The sequence below is a fragment of the Bubalus kerabau genome, chromosome 18, assembly GCF_029407905.1.
Source record: "Bubalus kerabau isolate K-KA32 ecotype Philippines breed swamp buffalo chromosome 18, PCC_UOA_SB_1v2, whole genome shotgun sequence".
NCBI classification, from domain to species: domain Eukaryota; kingdom Metazoa; phylum Chordata; class Mammalia; order Artiodactyla; family Bovidae; genus Bubalus; species Bubalus kerabau.
The window spans coordinates 61404516-61422066 of NC_073641.1; the positions used below are offsets into that span (position 1 = coordinate 61404516).

General features: G+C 41.1%; 1 protein-coding gene across 1 annotated transcript in view; it reads left to right on the forward strand.

Moving 5' to 3' along the window:
• The window catches only part of DNAH5 (dynein axonemal heavy chain 5), a 270204-nt gene extending 253234 nt beyond the window's left edge, over positions 1–16970 (forward strand). Inside the window, exons 77-79 of the mRNA XM_055554828.1 lie at positions 1081–1233; positions 2026–2257; positions 16819–16970. Of these exons, the coding sequence (XP_055410803.1) occupies positions 1081–1233; positions 2026–2257; positions 16819–16970 (537 nt within the window). The remainder of the gene's footprint in view (positions 1–1080; positions 1234–2025; positions 2258–16818) is intronic.
• Positions 16971–17551: the final 581 nt, after the last annotated feature.

The following is a 17551-nucleotide window of genomic DNA, read 5'->3' on the forward strand; positions in this document are numbered from 1 at the left end:
TCCTTGCAGTCCAAGGGACTCTCAAGAGTCTTCTCCAACACCACAGTTCAAAAGCATCAATTCTTCAGTGCTCAACCTTCTTCACAGTCCAACTCTCACATCCATACATGACCACAGGAAAAACCATAGCCTTGACTAGATGAACCTTTGTTGGCAAAGTAAGGTCTCTGCTTTTGAATATGCTATCTAGGTTGGTCATAACTTTCCTTCCAAGGAGTAAGCACCTTTTAATTTCATGGCTTCAGACACCATCTGTAGTGATTTTGGAGCCCCAAAAAATAAAGTCTGACACTGTTTCCACTGTTTCCCCATTTTTTTCCCATGAAGTGATGGGACCGGATACCATGATCTTCGTTTTCTGAATATTGAGCTTTAAGCCAACTTTTTCACTCTCCACTTTCACTTTCATCAAGAGGCTTTTGAGTTCCTCTTCACTTTCTGCCATAAGGGTGGTGTCATCTGCATATCTGAGCTTATTGATATTTCTCCCAGCAATCTTGATTCCAGCTTGTGTTTCTTCCAGTCCAGCGTTTCTCATGATGTACTCTGCATATAAGTTAAATAAACAGGGTGACAATATATAGCCTTGACGTACTCCCTTTCCTATTTGGAACCAGTCTGTTGTTCCATGTCCAGTTCTAACTGTTGCTTCCTGACCTGCATACAAATTTCTCAAGAGGCAGATCAGGTGGTCTGATATTCCCATCTCTTTCAGAATTTTCCACAGTTTATTGTGATCCACACAGTCAAAGGTTTTGGCAGAGTCCATAAAGCAGAAATAGATGTTTTTCTGGAACTCTCTTGCTTTTTCCATGATCCAGCGGATGTTGGCAATTTGATCTCTGGTTCCTCTACCTTTTCTAAAACCAGCTTGAACATCAGGAAGTTCATGGTTCACATATTGCTGAAGCCTGGCTTGGAGAATTTTGAGCATGAATTTACTAGTGTGTTTATACCTTAGGGACTTCTAAATTCTAAGTGTGAAATTGATATTTCATCTTTTTTTTTTCCTGTGGATATAGTCAGTTACACAGTAGAATTAAACCTGTATTTATTCATGTTTTCATGTTTGCATTTCAGGCATCCTGGGTTTCAAGTACCTTGGGTTTCTGGTTTACTGAACTTATTGAAAGAAACTGCCAGTTTACCTCTTGGGTTTTCAATGACCGACCTCACTGCTTCTGGATGACGGGCTTTTTTAACCCTCAAGGATTTTTAACTGCAATGCGACAGGTAATAGCACTGATTTTTACCTGTTGTGTTATTACAGTTTCTGGAGGGCTTTCTTCTTTCATTATAGTTTTAAATATGTAGTTTATAATAAGGCAGAATGATTGTCTGGTTTGGGCACCAGCAGTTAACTTTGTCCTGAACATAAATCCAGCAACTTGTTCTCAGGCTGCTAGCTTAAATATTAAAATATTTATTTTTATATTAGATTTGATTTTATATTTCTTTTAAAATTGTTATTCAGTCATGAAGTCATCTCCGATATTTTGCAAACCCGTGGACTGAAGCACACCAGGCTGCACTTTCCTTCATTATCTTCTGGTGTTTGCTCAAACTCATGTCCGTGGAGTCAGTGATGCCATCCAACCATCTTATCCTCTGTTGTCCCCTTCTCCTCCTGCCTTCAGTCCTTCCCAGAATCAGGGTCTTTTCAAATGAGTCAGTTCTTCGCATCAGGTAGCCAAAGTATTGGAGTTTAAGCTTCAGCATCAGTCCTTCCAATGAACAATCAGGTTGTTCTCCTTTGGGATGGACTGGTTGGATCTCCTTGCAGTCCAAGGGACTCTGAAGAGTTTTCTCCACAACCACATTTGAAAGCATCAACTTATATTACACTGAAGTACAAATATAGTTAAATTAGGACATGGGTATTGCTTATAAGAGGATCTTTTAAAACCCTTTAAATACTATCCTACCTTTTTTGAATCTGGGGCTACATTGTTACCACAATTATGCTCTTTAAGACAACCCTCTAGTTGCTGGTGTCATCCTTTCTTTTGCTCTTTCCCCGCATAGGAAATAACTCGGGCCAACAAAGGCTGGGCTCTGGACAATATGGTGCTTTGCAATGAAGTCACCAAGTGGATGAAGGATGACATTTCTGCCCCTCCCACGGAGGGTGTCTATGTCTACGGCTTGTATCTTGAAGGTGCTGGCTGGGACAGGAGGAATATGAAACTTATCGAGTCCAAGCCCAAAGTGCTCTTTGAGTTAATGCCTGTTGTAAGGATTTATGCTGAAAATAATGGTAAGTTGTCTGTGCCTTCAGGGACGGTTGGTACGATGGGGTTGGGTGATGTTATAAATATAGGATCTCATTATTTTTCTTATCATGTGAGCGACTTCACTTTCACTTTTCACATTCATGCATTGGAGAAGGAAATGGCAACCCACTACAGTGTTCCTGCCTGGAGAATCCCAGGGACAGGGGAGCCTGGTGAGCTGCCATCTATGGGGTTGCACAGAGTCGGACAAGACTGAAGCCACTTAGCAGCAGCAGCAGCAGATAAGGATTATACTCTGTTTTCAAGTAGCTTCATATTCACACCTGTGTTTAACGAGTACTTACTGACTTCTGGGCTCTTCCTTGAGTGCTGCTGGGAGGCAATGGTTCTAGATAGTTCTTGCCCATCTAATAAAGCAGATAAAATGTGTAAGGATACTCACGGAGCATTAGCTAATGAGATAAGAAGCAAGTATTTGGAATAGTTACTAAGTGGTGAGAAAGGAGGGTGAGATAAGACTGGGATGAAACTGTCGGGGGCTGGATCTTGGGAGCAGGTGGACCTGGAGGGGCTTGGAAGAATGGATGGGGCTTGAATGATGAGGTGGGCAAGAGATGGAAAGTAGGAAAGAAGCCTTTCCAGGTGGGACTGCACGGGGCTCCAGGAAGTCATGACTCCTCCAGCTTGGAGATTTAGCCAGGCTGTGAAGTCCAGATTGAATTCAGGGACATTGGCTTAATTCAGTAGCTTATGGTAAAATGCTGAGTTCACATTGCAGCCTGTGAATGTGACAACACTTTTATGAACCGCACATGTCAAAGCAGAATCCTTTGACAGAGTTATCAAAGCTCTGTTTGACAAGTCTAAAAACACCTGAACTATTTTCCATTGTTGGTTTGATGTTTTCTAGAGGGTTTTGCATTTCACTCAGCTAACGTCTCCTCAGGGATAACCACTATTCACAATATGAGGAGATGCTGTTCATTTCACTTTAAAAAATTATATTCCTTTTAAAATAAAATTGCACATGTTTAAGGTGTATAACATCCTTGGAAAAGGAAATGGCAACCTACTCCAGTATTCTTGCCTGGAGAATCCCATGGATAGAGCAGCCTGTGGGTTACAGTCCATAGGGTTACAAAGAGTCAGACATGACTGAAGCGACTGGCCAAGGTGTATAACATGTTGATTTGATATACATGGTGAGATGATCATTATAAGCCATAAATTCATGAGGTAGCCACGATAGTAGATCCTACGGAAGTCCTAATTTTATAATCGAAGCACGAAGATTTTTCTTTAAACAAAGAAGAGACAAAAATCTCTCTTTAAAGGATAATTTTTAGTATATTTATCCCTTAGATAAATATCACACTTGTAAACATATGTATAAGCTTTGAATATTTGTTTTTTAAGCAAATGTTTGCTAAATGCCTAGTACAAACCAGATACAACCTTACCTGCAAGGGATAAAGGTAGTTATGAACCAGATCATGCCCAGAAGGGACTCACAGCCTAGTGAAGGAGACTGGTAAGTAAACAAATAATTTAAATAGAATTTGATGCATGTTATGATAGAGATCCCTGGTGGCTCAGTGGTTAAGAATCTGCCTGCAATGCCAGAGACCTGGGTTCCATCTGCCGGTTGGAAAGATCTCCAGAGAAGGAAATGGCAACCCACTCCAGTATTCTTGCCTGGGGAATCCCGTGGACAAAGGAGTCTGGCAACAGTCCATGGGATCACAGAGAGCCGGACACAACTGCGAGACTAACAGATGCCCATGATAGAGATGCTCTTAGGATGTTCGGGGATGCTAGAAGGAAAACATAACTAAGCCTGGTAGGAGGTGGAGGCTGCTTTTGTGATGAGTTTTGGAGGATGAGAATGAGAGGGTGTTAGAGTCAGACTTTTCTGGGCAGAGGGAAAGAGCTCTAGCTCACTGAGTCAGCCAAGGTATCAACCATCTGACATACACTGCTCTATTGCTGGGGATGCAACAGTGAGGAAAGACCATGCAGAACCCCCATTTGCATGGAGCTCAGTCTCAAGGAGGGATGGGTAACTGGAAAAGAGGCAGATATAGTCATTGCTATTCAAGGATTCTGTATGAATTCACCTACACTCTTAAAATTTATTTGTGACCCTAAGGTTAATGCCTGTGGCACCTTCATGACTTTTCCCAGACATGTACAAAGCAGTGAAAAATCTGACCCTCCTGACGTGTGTTTCCAGCTTAGGTGGAACAAGCCTGTGCTCTGCTCCTTGTTTCAGCTCGGACTGTAAACAAGTGCCCTTTCTGTGGTCTATTTAGTGCTATGCTTTTCATATTTTTCTATTTTTCATTGTTGAAAATGGCCCTCGAGTGTAGTGTTGAAGTGCTGTCTGCTGTTCCTGAGGACTAGAAGGCTGTGATGTACCTTATGGAGAAACCACATGTGTTAGACAAGCTTCATTCAGGCGTGAGTCACAGTGCTGTTGGCCTTGAGTTCAGTGTTAATGAATCAACAGAGCATATTAAAAAGATGACTTTAAACAAAAGCACACAGAAAACAAGGTTATGTATTGATTGGTCTTTAAACAGAAACACAGAAAACAAGGTTATGAATTGATCGGTTGATGAAAATTCTGTGGCCAAGGGCTCTGAGGAACCTGACCCTCTATTTCTCCTAGGAGCTGTCGGTAATTTGGACTTCATTAAACTATACATTCGTTGTTGTTGTTTCGTGGCTAAGTTGTGTCTGACTCTTTGCGACCCCATAGACTGTAGTCTGGCAGACTCTTCTGTCTGTGGGATTTTCGAGGCAAGACTCCTGGAGTGGGTTGCCATTTCCTTCTCCAAGGGATCTTCCCCACCCAGGAATCAATTCTGGGTTTCCTGCATTGGCAGGCGGGTTCTTTAAGCTGAGCCACCAGAGGAAATAGATACATTAGTCCCACAAATAATGAGGATGGAGTGTAAATGAACAGATTGATTTCAGATAGCTCTTGTTTCTGTAAAGAAGACACACACAGGGTGTGTCAGGGAGTGGGAGAGCGTTCAGGTGTTCAGGAAAGAGTTTGCTGAGAAGAGAAAATTGAACTGATATCCATGGAGCAAAGGCAAGCATGCAGAGACAAGAGCTAGCAATGGAGGCGCTGTGCTTGAGGAACAGACAGTGTGTAATGGAAGGGGCGCCCATGAACATCAGAAGAGATGTGAGAGTGCTCATCCTCCCTCTTGGTACAGGGTGTCACTCCTTATGCCGCAGCCGTGTCTGAAAGGATCTATGTGTGTGCCTGGGTTTGGGTAAACAAGCTGCCTGTGACTTCATGATTTTTTTAAAAAATAATTGTATTTATTAATTTAATTTTGGCTGTGCTGGGTCTTCATTGCCGCACGGGCTTTTCTCTAATTGCAGCGAGCTGGGACTATTCTCGAGTTGTGCTGCACAAGCTTCTAATTGAGGTGGCTTCTCTTGTTGCTGAGTTTGGGCTCTAAGGTGTATGGGTTCAATAGTTGTGATGCACGGGCTTCATTGCTCCACAGGCATGTGGGATTTTCTTGAATCAGGGGTCGAACCCGTGTGTCCTGCCTTGGCAGGCAGATTCTTTACCACTGAGCCACCAAGGAAGCCCCTCTTCATGTTCATTAATCCTTATGTGGTGTGAGGTCCCAGGGTGGTGATTATTTTATAGAATTAATAGTCAAATGCTCTTTCAGCCAAAAGTAATACTTTAGAAATTTTGTTGCATCTAGTCAACACTGTTTCAAAAATATTTCCCTTATAAAGTGAAAGAAAAATATTTCTCACATTCAGTTAGGTGTTACTTTTTTATTTCTTGTGACTAATGTGTAAAAATCCTTCACCATGTGACATTGAACATCTCAGCATGGTAGTAATAAAGCAATAATTTTATAATACAGGCAGTCCTTTATGACTTAAGAACACATTTTTGTGGAAGAACTGTACTCACCCTGCTGGGTATTAGTCAGCGGTGATGCTCATTAGCTGCAGGTAAGAGAGGAAATAAAAATAAGCAACAGAAAAGGTGACTGTGAATTTCAAAGTGCTAATAAAAAAGTAAAGAAAACTGCAGTTGTTTTTTTTTTTTTTTTTTTTTTTTGGTTTCAGTAGAAGTTGGTGGAAACTTGCTGCCAAATAGCTTTGTGGTTGGAGAGGTGTCTTGTTAGTGATAGGAAATTAACATTCCATTGTTCTTTTCATCTGTTCAGTTAGTTCAGTCGATCACTCCTGTCTGACACTTTGTGACCCCAGGGACTGTAGCACACCAGGATTCCCTGTCCATCACCAACTCCAGGAACTTGCACCAACTCATGTCCATCGAGTCGGTGATGCCATCCAACCATCTCATCCTCTGTCATCCCCTTCTCCTGCCTTCGGTCTTTCCAAGCAACAAGGTCTTTTCTAATGAGTCAGTTCTTTGCATCAGGTGGCCAAAAGATTGGAGTTTCAGCTTCAGCATCAGTCCTTCCAATGAATATTCAGGACTGATTTCCTTCAGGATTGACTGGTTTGATCTCCTTGCAGTCCAAGGGACTCTTTGGACTGTGGTGTTGAGTCTTCTCCAACACCACAGTACAAAAGCATCAATTCTTTGGTGCTCAGCTTTCTTTATAGTCCAACTCTTATATCCATACATGACTACTGAAAAAACCATAGCTTCGGCTAGGGACCTTTGTCGGCAAAGTGATGTCTTTGCTTTTTAATATGCTGTTTATGTTGGTCATAGCTTTCGTCCAAGGAGCAAGTGTCTTAATTTCATGGCTTCAGTCACCATCTACTGTGATTTTGGAGCCCCAAAGAAATGTAGTCTCTCATTGTTTCCATTGTTTCCCCATCTATTTGCCATGAAGTGATGGGACCAGATGCCATGATCTTAATTTTCTGAATGTTGAGCTTTAAGCCAACTTTTTCACTCTCCACTTTCACTTTCATCAAGAGGCTCTTTAGTTCCTCTTTTCTTTCTGCCATAAGGGTGGTGTCATCTGCATATCTGAGGTTATTGATATTTCTCCTGGCAATCTTGTTTCCAGCTTGTGCTTCATCCAGCCCAGTGTTTCTCATGATGTACTCTGCATACAAATTACATAAGGAGGGTGACAATATACAGCCTTGATGTACTCCTTCCCTTTCCCAATTTGGAACCAGTCTGTTGTTCTATGTCCAGTTCTAACTGTTGTTTCTTGACCTACATACAGATTTCTCAGGAGGCATGTAAGGTGGTCTTATATTCCTACCTGTTTAAGAATTTTCAAGTTTGTTGTGATCCACACAGTCAAAGGCTGTGGCAAGGTCAACAAAGCAGAACTAGATGTTTTTCCGGAATCCTCTTGCTTTTTCTGTGATCCAGTGGATGTTGGCAATTCGATCTCTGGTTCCTCCGCCTTTTCTAAATCCAGCTTGAACATCAGGAAGTTCACCGTTCATGTACTGTTGAAGCCTGGCTTGGAGAATTTTGAGCATTACTTTGTTAGTATGTGAGATGAGTGCAATTGTGCAGTAGTTTGAACACTTTTTGACATTGCCTTTCTTTGGGATTGGAATGAAAACTGACCTTTTCCTGTTCTTTGGCCACTGCTGAGTTTTCCAAATTTGCTGGCATATTGAGTGCAGCACTTTCATAGCATTATCTTTTAGGATTTGAAATAGCTCAACTGGAATTCTATCACCTCCACTAGCTTTATTTGTAGTGATGCTTCCTAAGGTCCACTTGACTTTGCATTACAGGATGTCTGGCTCTAGGTAAGTGATCACACCATTGTGGTTATCTGGGTCATGAAGATCTTTTTTATATAGTTTTGTGTATTTTTGCCACCTCTTCTTAGTACCTTCTGCTTCTGTTAGATCCATACTATTTCTGTCCTTATTGTGCCCATCTTTGCATGAAGTGTTCCCTTAGTATCTCTAATTTTTTTGAAAAGATCTATAGTCTTTCCCATTCTATTGTTTTCCTCTATTTCTTTGCTTTGATCACTGAGGAAGGTTTTCTCATCTCTCCTTGCTATTCTTTGGAACTTTGCACTCAATGGGTATATCTTTCCTGTTTTCCTTTGCCTTTCACTTCTTTTCTTTTCTCAGCTATTTGTAAGGCACCCTCAGACACAACCATTTTGCCTTTTTATCTTTCTTTTTCTTGGGAATGGTCTTGATCAGTGGTCTTGTACAATGTCACGAACCTCCGTCCATAGGTTTGTGATATACTGTAGATTCATACTGTAGGTTTGTGACATCCATAGGTTCTTTTCATACTATGATTTTAATTCAATTTTGATGACTAAATAGGGCCCTAATTGCGATAAAGAGGTATAATATTGTTACTGACTAGAGGACACTCCAAAGGTGTAGCATTTTAAATTTAAAACTCCTATAATGAATTGTTTTTTATGTTAATATGAAGGGCACAGACAGGACTAGTTTGTTTATAAAAGGAAATCTTTGTTGTCTGTTGTTTAATCCATAAGTTGTATACAACTCTTTTGTGATCCCATGTAGCCCTCCAGCTTCCTCTGTCCATGGAATTCTCTAGGTGAGAATACCAGAGTGGGTTTCCATGCTCTTCTTCAATGGATCTTCCTGACCCAGGGATTGAACCAGCATCTCCTGCATTGGCAGGAGGATTCTTTACTGCTGAGCCACAAGGGAAGCCCAGATATTTATTTAAACTCTAAAAATTGAGTGATATATCCCCAAACATTTATTTTTGTTTCTTGTCATTGGGGAGTCACCCAAGTAGTGCTAAATACACCAAGAGAGTAAACCCACTGACACACCAAACAGTAGATCCTCTGTTATCAAAGAAAGTTGAAAAGAGGAAGGTTTAGGAAAGATCAGTGTCAGTCAGTTCAGTTGCTCAGTCCTGTCTGACTCTTTGGGACCCCATGGACTGCAGCACGCCAGGCTTCCCTGTCCATCACCAACTCCAGGAGCTTGCACAAACTCATGTCCATAGAGTCAGTGGTGCCATCCAACCATCTTATCCTCTGTTGTCCTCTTCTTCTTTTGGTTTCAGTCTTTCCCAGCATCCGGGTCTTTTCCAAAGAGTCAGCTCTTTGCATCAGGTGGCCAAAGTATTGGAGCTTCAGCTTCAGCTTCAACATCAGTCCTTCCAATGAATATTCAGGACTGATTTCCTATAGGATTGACTGGTTTGATCTCCTTGCAGTCCAAGGGACTCTCAAGAGTCTTCTCCAACACCATAGTTCCAAAGCATCAATTCTTCAGTAAAGTCTCCTATATATAGAGTGATTCTCTTAATAACTTTTGTGCTGTACCCCATGTGATGGGAAAGTGGTGATTACAATTTTGGGGGAACAAAGTGATGCTTGCTAAGTAGGTAGAGAAGCATCTTAGAGTCCCTGTAGCTAATGAGAATATTTCCTGCAGGAGAAACAATGTGTGTCAGCATGCCTTGTGACCACCCTGATCCAGCACTGTGCATTCGTGGTGCTGGGATGGGGGTAGCCCCTGTGCAGTGACCCAGAGCTGGGGACCTCCTGATACCTGAGCCCCACAGCATTTAATCCACTTGCAGTTTGCAAACCTGGAACTCTGTTAGTCTTCTGGAACCTGAGTCTGGGGAATTAGGTTTAGAGAAAAGGTAACTGTGTATATGCACACACGTGTATACATGTGTAGAGGCACAGAGGAGAAATCTAACACACCTTGGGTATCTACTGCATTCTAAGCACTATGCTATGCCAGGCATTCACATATATTCACTCATTTAGTCTTTACAACGACTCTATAAGGTGCATCATGGCTATTTTGCAGATGGGGAAATACTAGGTTAGAGATATTAAGTAATTTGCCTGTGATTCCTGGCTACTAAATCTGTTATCAGAATCACCTTTGTCTGTTGTGGGTTGAATGCATATCTTGGAATTCCTGTGGTTGTGTTCTACTCAAGACTGTGCATGTAGGGATGAAGCTGGAAACTAAAGCCTAAATTGGACATGAGGAAAATGTCCTTGTATTTTGAAGTCATGAATTAATTTTTCTCAGGTACATAGCGAGGTAGACACAGTAAAAGGCCTCTGTCCTATAGGAACATGAGTTCTCACTCCCTAGGCCCTCCTCTCCCCATGCTGCAGGCTTAAGGTGGTCACCTCCTTGCCCCACAGTGGGGCACATGTCCTCAGGCCAAGGACAGTGAGCCAGGAGCCTGGATATTTGGGGTGTTCTCCTGGCTTTACCACCACAGCACTCATGCGACTTCAGAGGAATCGCAACTGTGCCACAAGTGGAAGTTAGGTATCTAGTTATTTCCGGCTCATGTTTACATCTTTCTGCAAAAAAAACATGGAGGCACGTACATAGAGTACGTCACACTGTTGTTGAGGTTAAGAGCTTAGGCTCCCGGTCCATTCCAGCCAGATTCTCTCATTACCTGCAGCTTTGTAACCTTGAATAAGTAACTCACCTCCTTGGGTTCTCATCTATTAAAATGGATTTAATCATGGTACCCATCTCACTGGGTTGCTGAGAGAATAAAACTGACAATGTCCAGCACATAATTAGCATACAGTAGATAATAATAAAAACAATTACTATTATTATTAATACAGTAAAACATGCTCAGTTTCAGTTCAGTTGCTCAGTCATGTCTGACTCTTAGCTACTCCATGGACTGCAGCATGCCAGGCTTTCCTGTCCATCATCAACTCCCGGAGCTTGCTCAAACTCATGACCATCGAGTTGGTGATGCCATCACATGCTAGTTGAAGGATTAAAAGAAATATCACATATAAATATTCTTTATTTAATAACTCAAATGTTTTTAGCAAAACAGGGGTTGAATAAAGGAATGATACAAGGCGTCTCTGGGTAACTTGGTTGTTTTACATATCAGAAGGAATATATGACGTCAGTTCAGTTCAGTTGCTCAGTCATGTCCGACTCTTTGTGACCCCATGGACTGCAGCATGCCAGGCATCCATGTCCATCACCAACTCCCGAAGTTTACCCAAACTCATGTCCATTGAGTCCGTGATACCATCCAACCATCTCATCCTCTGTTGTCCCCTTCTTCTCCTGCCTTAAATCTTTCCCAGCATTAGGGTCTCTTCAAATGAGTCGCTTTTCACATGAGATGGCCAATGTATTGGAGTTTCAGCTTCAACATCAGTCCTTCCAATGAACACCCAGGACTGATCTCCTTTAGGATGGACTGGTTGGATCTCCTTGCAGTCCAAGGGACTCTCAAGAGTTTTCTCCAACACCGCAGTTCAAAAGCTTCAATTCTTCGGCACTCAGCTTTCTCTATAGTCCAACTCTCACATCCATACATGACCACAGGAAGAACCATAGCCTTGACTAGATGGACCTTTGTTGGCAAAGTAAGGTCTCTGCTTTTTATTATGCTGTCTATGTTGGCCATAACTTTCCTGCCAAGGAGTAAGCGTCTTTTAATTTCATGGCTGCAGTTACCATCTGCAGTGATTTTGCAGCCCCTAAAAATAAAGTCTGACACTGTTTCCACTGTTTCCCCATCTATTTCCCATGAAGTGATGGGACCAGATGTCATGATCTTCATTTTCTGAATGTTGAGTTTTAAGCCAACTTTTTCACTCTCCTCTTTCACTTTCATCAAGAGGCTCTTTAGTTCTTCTTCACTTTCTGCCATAAGGGTGGTGTCATCTGTATATCTGAGGTTATTGATATTTCTCCTGGCAATCTTGATTCCAGCTTGTGCTTCATCCAGCCCAGTGCTTCTCATGATGTACTCTGCATATAAATTAAATAAGCAGGGTGACAACATACAGTCTTGACATACTCCTTTTCCTATTTGGAATCAGTCTGTTGTTCCATGTCCAGTTCTAACTGTTGCTTCCTGACCTGCATACAGATTTCTCAAAAGGCAGGTAAGGTATTCCCATCTCTTTCAGGATTTTCCACAGTTTGTGGTGATCCACACAGTCAAAGGCTTAGGCATAGTCAATAAAGCATAAGTAGATATTTTTCTGGAACTCTCTTGCTTTTTCAATGATCCAATGGATGTTGGCAAGTTGATCTCTGGTTTCTCTGCCTTTTCTAATACCAGCTTGAACATCTGGAAGTTCATGGCTCACATATTGTTGAAGCAAAAGAGGGGTTAAATAAAAGAGTGACATAAGGAATCTCTAGGTATCTTGGTTGTTTTACATATTGGAAAGAATATATGATGTAATGATATACTAACATTTGCATGAAAAATGTAGGCTAGAGAGAGAGAAGTTATACAGTTAGAAAATGAAATTTCTTCAAGGTGTTTTATTGAAACCTTTAGCATCCCAAAGCATATAGCTCACCAATTTAGACACCCTCTTCTCTCTGATTGTTTTTCTGGAGCCCCAAGGTTTTAAGCATATTTAGCTGATTTGTTCTACCTACCTAGCATGCTTATTTTTGTCTTCAATTTTTTTGTCTAACCAGGAGTAATAGTTTCAGATGTTTATGTGCTTGTTTATAAAGCATCTGTCAGCACTTTTACAATGAAGTTGTATTTTTGGTAGTTTCTAATCCTGCTGCAGAAGGTTGTTACATGCTGTGACTTGGCGTGGATACCTTCCCTTCTGAAACAATTAAAAATAAATAAAATTGGATAAGTATTTCAGAGAATTGCCTTTTTTACCTGCTTATTGAAAAGAACACCATTTTTTTTTTTGAACTGTATTTTTCTTCTGGGATTAAAACCCAAACAATCAAATACTTCCCAAGGTGCAATTATCATGTTTATCATTTATTTCAAATTAAGACTCTAAGGGTTTTTTTTAAGAGTTATAAAATGATTATTAGTGAAATGTGTATAAAGAAGAACAATTAGTTAAATATCTGTTATATGTTCAAACCCTTGAACATATAATATATATAAGGATTAAAGGGTTTAAATACATCAGTTAGTGTAGTTATTATTAATTGCACTCCTCAAATTGAGTCATTCACTTATTTAATCAGAAATTTTCATTTTGTTGTTGTTGTTCAGTCGCTAAGCCCTGTCCTACTCTTTTCGATCTCATGGACTGTGGCATGCTATGCTCCTCTGTCCATTATCTCCCAGAGTTTGCTCAAATTTGTGTCTGTTGAGTCAGTGATTCTATCTAACCATCTCATTCTATGCTGCCCGCTTCTCCTTTTGCCTTCAGTCTTTCCCAGCATCAGGGTCTTTTCCAGTGAGTCAGTTCTTCACATCAGATGGCCGAAGTATTGGAGCTTCAGCTTTAACATCAATCATTCCATGAATATTCAGGGTTGATTTCCTTTAGGACTGACTAGTTTGATCTTCCTGCTGTCAAAGAGACTGTCAAGAGTCTTCTCCAACACCAGAGTTCAAAAGGATCAATTCTTCAGTGCTGAGCCTTCTTTATGATCCAACTCTCACATCTGTACCCGACTACTTGAAAAACCACAGTTTTGACTATATGGATCCTTGTTGGCAAAGTTATATATGTGCTTTTGAATACCCTAACTTTGTTATAGCTTTCCTTCCAATAAACAAGTATCTTTTAATTTCATGGCTGCAGTTACCATCTGCAATGATTTTGGAGCCCAAGAAAAGAAAATCTGTCACCGTTTCAACTTTTTTCCCTTTTGTTTGCCATGAAGTGATGGGACTGGATGCCATGATCTTAGTGTTTTGAATGTTGAGTTTCCAGCCAGCTTTCACATTCTCTTCTTTTAGTTCCTCTTCACTTTCTGCCATTGGAGTGGTATCATCTGCATATCTGAGGTTGTTGATATTTCTCTCTGCAATCTTGATTGTAGCTTGTAATTCATCTAGTCCAACCTTTTGCATGATGTACTCTGCATATAAATTAAATAAGGAAGGTGACAATATACAGCCTCGATGTACTACTTTCCCAGTTTTGAACCAGTCCATTGTTCCATCTGGTTCTAATTGTTGCTTTTTGTCCTGCATACAGGTTTCTCAGGAAGCGGGTAAGGTGGTCTGGTATTCCTATATCTTGAAGAATTTTCTACAGTTTGTTGTGATCCATACAGTCAAAGGCTATAGCACAGTCAGTGAAGCAAAAGTTAGATGTTTTTCGGGAATTCTCTTGCTTTCTCCGTGATCCAGCATATGTTGGCAATTTGATTTCTGGTTCATCTGCCTTTTCTAAATCCACCTTGTACATCTGAAAGTTCTCGGTTCACATACTGCTGAAGTGTAGCTTGAAGAATTTTTAACATAACCACACTAGCATGTGAAATGAGCGCCAATTGTGTGGTAGTTTGAACATTCTTTGACTTTGCCCTTCTTTGGGATTGGAATGAACACTGACCTTTTCCAGTCCTGTGGCCACTGCTGAGTTTTCCAAATTTGCTGGCATACTGAGCACAGCACTTGAATAGCATCATCTTTTAGGATTTGAAATAGCTCAGCTAGAATTTTCATATGTTTGCCTTATTATTATTACTTATGATATTCTCATGGTGATTAAAATAGTGACTAGACTTAAAAATTAGATATTGCATTAACTTAGATGGTTTCTAATAATTAATTTCATGGAATTAAGCAAATGCTTCATTTTAGAGTACTGTAAAATATCTGTGACATTGTTTTAGAACAGAATTTCTCGACTTTGGTTTTTCTGACACTTTTGGCACAGAGAAGTCTTGTTATGAGGGACTGTCCTGTGCATTACAGGATGCTAGCAGTGTCCCTGGCCTCTAGCCACCAGTTGCCGGTAGCACCTTCCCAGTTGTGATAACCAAATATGTCTCTAGATTTAGTACCCTGGTTTAAAAAAAAAAAATCACACCTGATTAAGAATTGTGGCTTTAAACTACTTTTATTGAAACTTTTGTAAAGTGCTATCATATGCAAATGTTTAATTTCTTCCAATAAAATGAATTGAATTTATAGTAGAGAGGCTTCCAGGTGGCTTCCCATTTGTAGCTGGAGTCACAGGAGACATGGATTCGATCCCTTGGTTGGGACAATCCCCTGCAGAAGGAAATGACGACCCACTCCAGTATTCTTGTCTGAAAAATCCCGTGGACAGAGGAACCTTGTTGGCTACAATCCATAGAATATCAAAGAGTTGGATGATGTTGAACACACACACACACACACACACACACATGGCACAGCAGGTTGAAGGTTTTCTTGGGTCCAAAAATGAGACTTTAACTGCTGGTGCTGCCTTATTTTTTGATGTGTTAGGAAAAGCTGAATTATTGAGGAAATTAGTTTTTGGGAAATAAGTTCAGTATCACTAATATATTAATATTGCATTTTGAAAGTTCTATATTTATAACACTATTTCTCCAAAGTTATCCTCTTAGTTAAATGTGTTTTCATTTTAGTAGTTATGTTAGGGTCATTTATAACATTGGCCTTCCAGAGAAGTACACGGAGGAATGCAGACATAACTTCTGTCCTGAAATAGTTTATAGTCTGGGAGAGAAAAAGGAATAATATACTGCTTCCAAAGATGGATGTTACAAGATGTGCAAATAAACTATTATGGGTAGAGTGAATTTAACAGGAAGCTGCTGAAGCTTAAACTCCAGGGCTACTCAACACAGAGGCTTTTTCCAAAACTTAATTTGGTATTTGCAAATTATACTCTTTTTCTTAAAAGAAGTCCCTTCTCCAAACTGTATAGGCTTGAAGTCACAAAAGATCTGCATCTGTCCTCAGCATGGGGATTCCAGGGCTGGAGAGAATGCCTAAGAGAGGACCCGTACAGGATGGATACAGAGATTGTCTCTCACGACAGATGTGATTGTGGAGATTCCATGTATTATCCTACTCCAGAAAATTAGATTGACTCAGAGAGCTGAACTGTGCTGTGGCTCTCTGCTTCCTGCCATTTGTATTTTTCCACACACATAGAGAACTCACAACACCTGGTGGGGTGGGGAACATCCTCTGTCCTGTGATTTGCAATGTGGTTTGGTAGTAGTTTAGTTGCTACGTCATGTCCAACTCTGTGCAACCCTATGGACTGCAGCCCACCAGGCTCCTCTATCCATGGGATATCCCAGGCAAGAATATTGGAGTGGGTAGCCATTTCCTTCTCCAGGGGATCTTCCTGACCCAGGGGTCAAGCCCAAGTCTCCTGCACTGTAGGCAGATTCTTTATGGACTGAGAAGCCATAAATCCTATGGCAAAAAGGACCGAAGAAGGGGTTTTGCAGTAATAATAGTGAAGTACCAGTGGTTCTGGGTGTCTGACTAAACAGGACAGGTACCTTTTGCCAAAGGCAAACCACATGGGAAGAACAAAGAAGGTGTGAAGGCACACGGTTTTGGGGGGGAGGTACAGGGGGCGAGGGTGGAGGCGCAAAGTTGAATTGACAGGTGGAAAGGAAAGGAAGCAGCGGGTGGTCATGTCCCATGGACTGGGGTTAGTGTCAAGGTTGTGGGACACTAGGTGGGTGGGGTAAATGTGAGGCCATCTGGGTAACTTGTCACACCCGCCTTGGGAAGGCTTGATAGCATCTGCTTCACATCTAGGGATTGCCTGACCTCAGGAGGAATTTCCCTCATTCTGCCACGCCCACTGTGACCTTCCAGATGCACACATTTGGCTCTGCACTCTCTTGGGGGCTGCATGAATGAGAAATTCACCAAGATTTCTGATGGTTTTTGTTGTAGCTGTGAGAGATCCTCGGTTATACTCTTGTCCCATCTACAAGAAGCCGGTCCGAACAGACTTGAACTACATCGCTGCTGTAGACCTCAGGACGGCCCAGGCCCCCGAACACTGGGTGCTGCGTGGAGTTGCCCTTCTCTGCGATGTCAAGTAATGTGGGGCGTGTCCCTCACCCAGTAAATGCAGGATCCAGAGTATCACAAGCTCTGTTCTTCCATACGGACGTTGTGTACATCAGGTTGATTGTACAGTGTGTGAATTGCATCGGGGTTCCCTGCTCCTTCGCTGGATGCTTGCTTATATTTAGTCTGTTTCACCGTTAATGACCAATCACTGTGTGTTTTGAAAAGCTATCTGGTGATTTAGAAGTAAGGTTTATAATTTTCTAATCAAGCTTGGCCCTCAAATCCAGAGTAATATGTTTTCTTCTTTCAACGCCAAAGACTGACTAGGGTAAATAGATGGTATTAGTATTTCCCTGGAAGGGATTATTCTTCTGTTAATGTGGTTCCGGTGACAGCCCAGTTCTCTAAGGAAACATGACAAGTTTGTGCTAATTCTGTTTCTGTTGCCTTTTGCATTTAGGTCAGGTAAGAGATTTCTTTTCATGACTGAAGTTGCCAGTTGAACAGATCTAAAAAATGGAAGGAAATAGAATGGTGGGTTAAGAATGTGAATAGATGAATAGACAATGCATGTAATCCTATAGAATAAACATATGGAATAGTGTTCAAC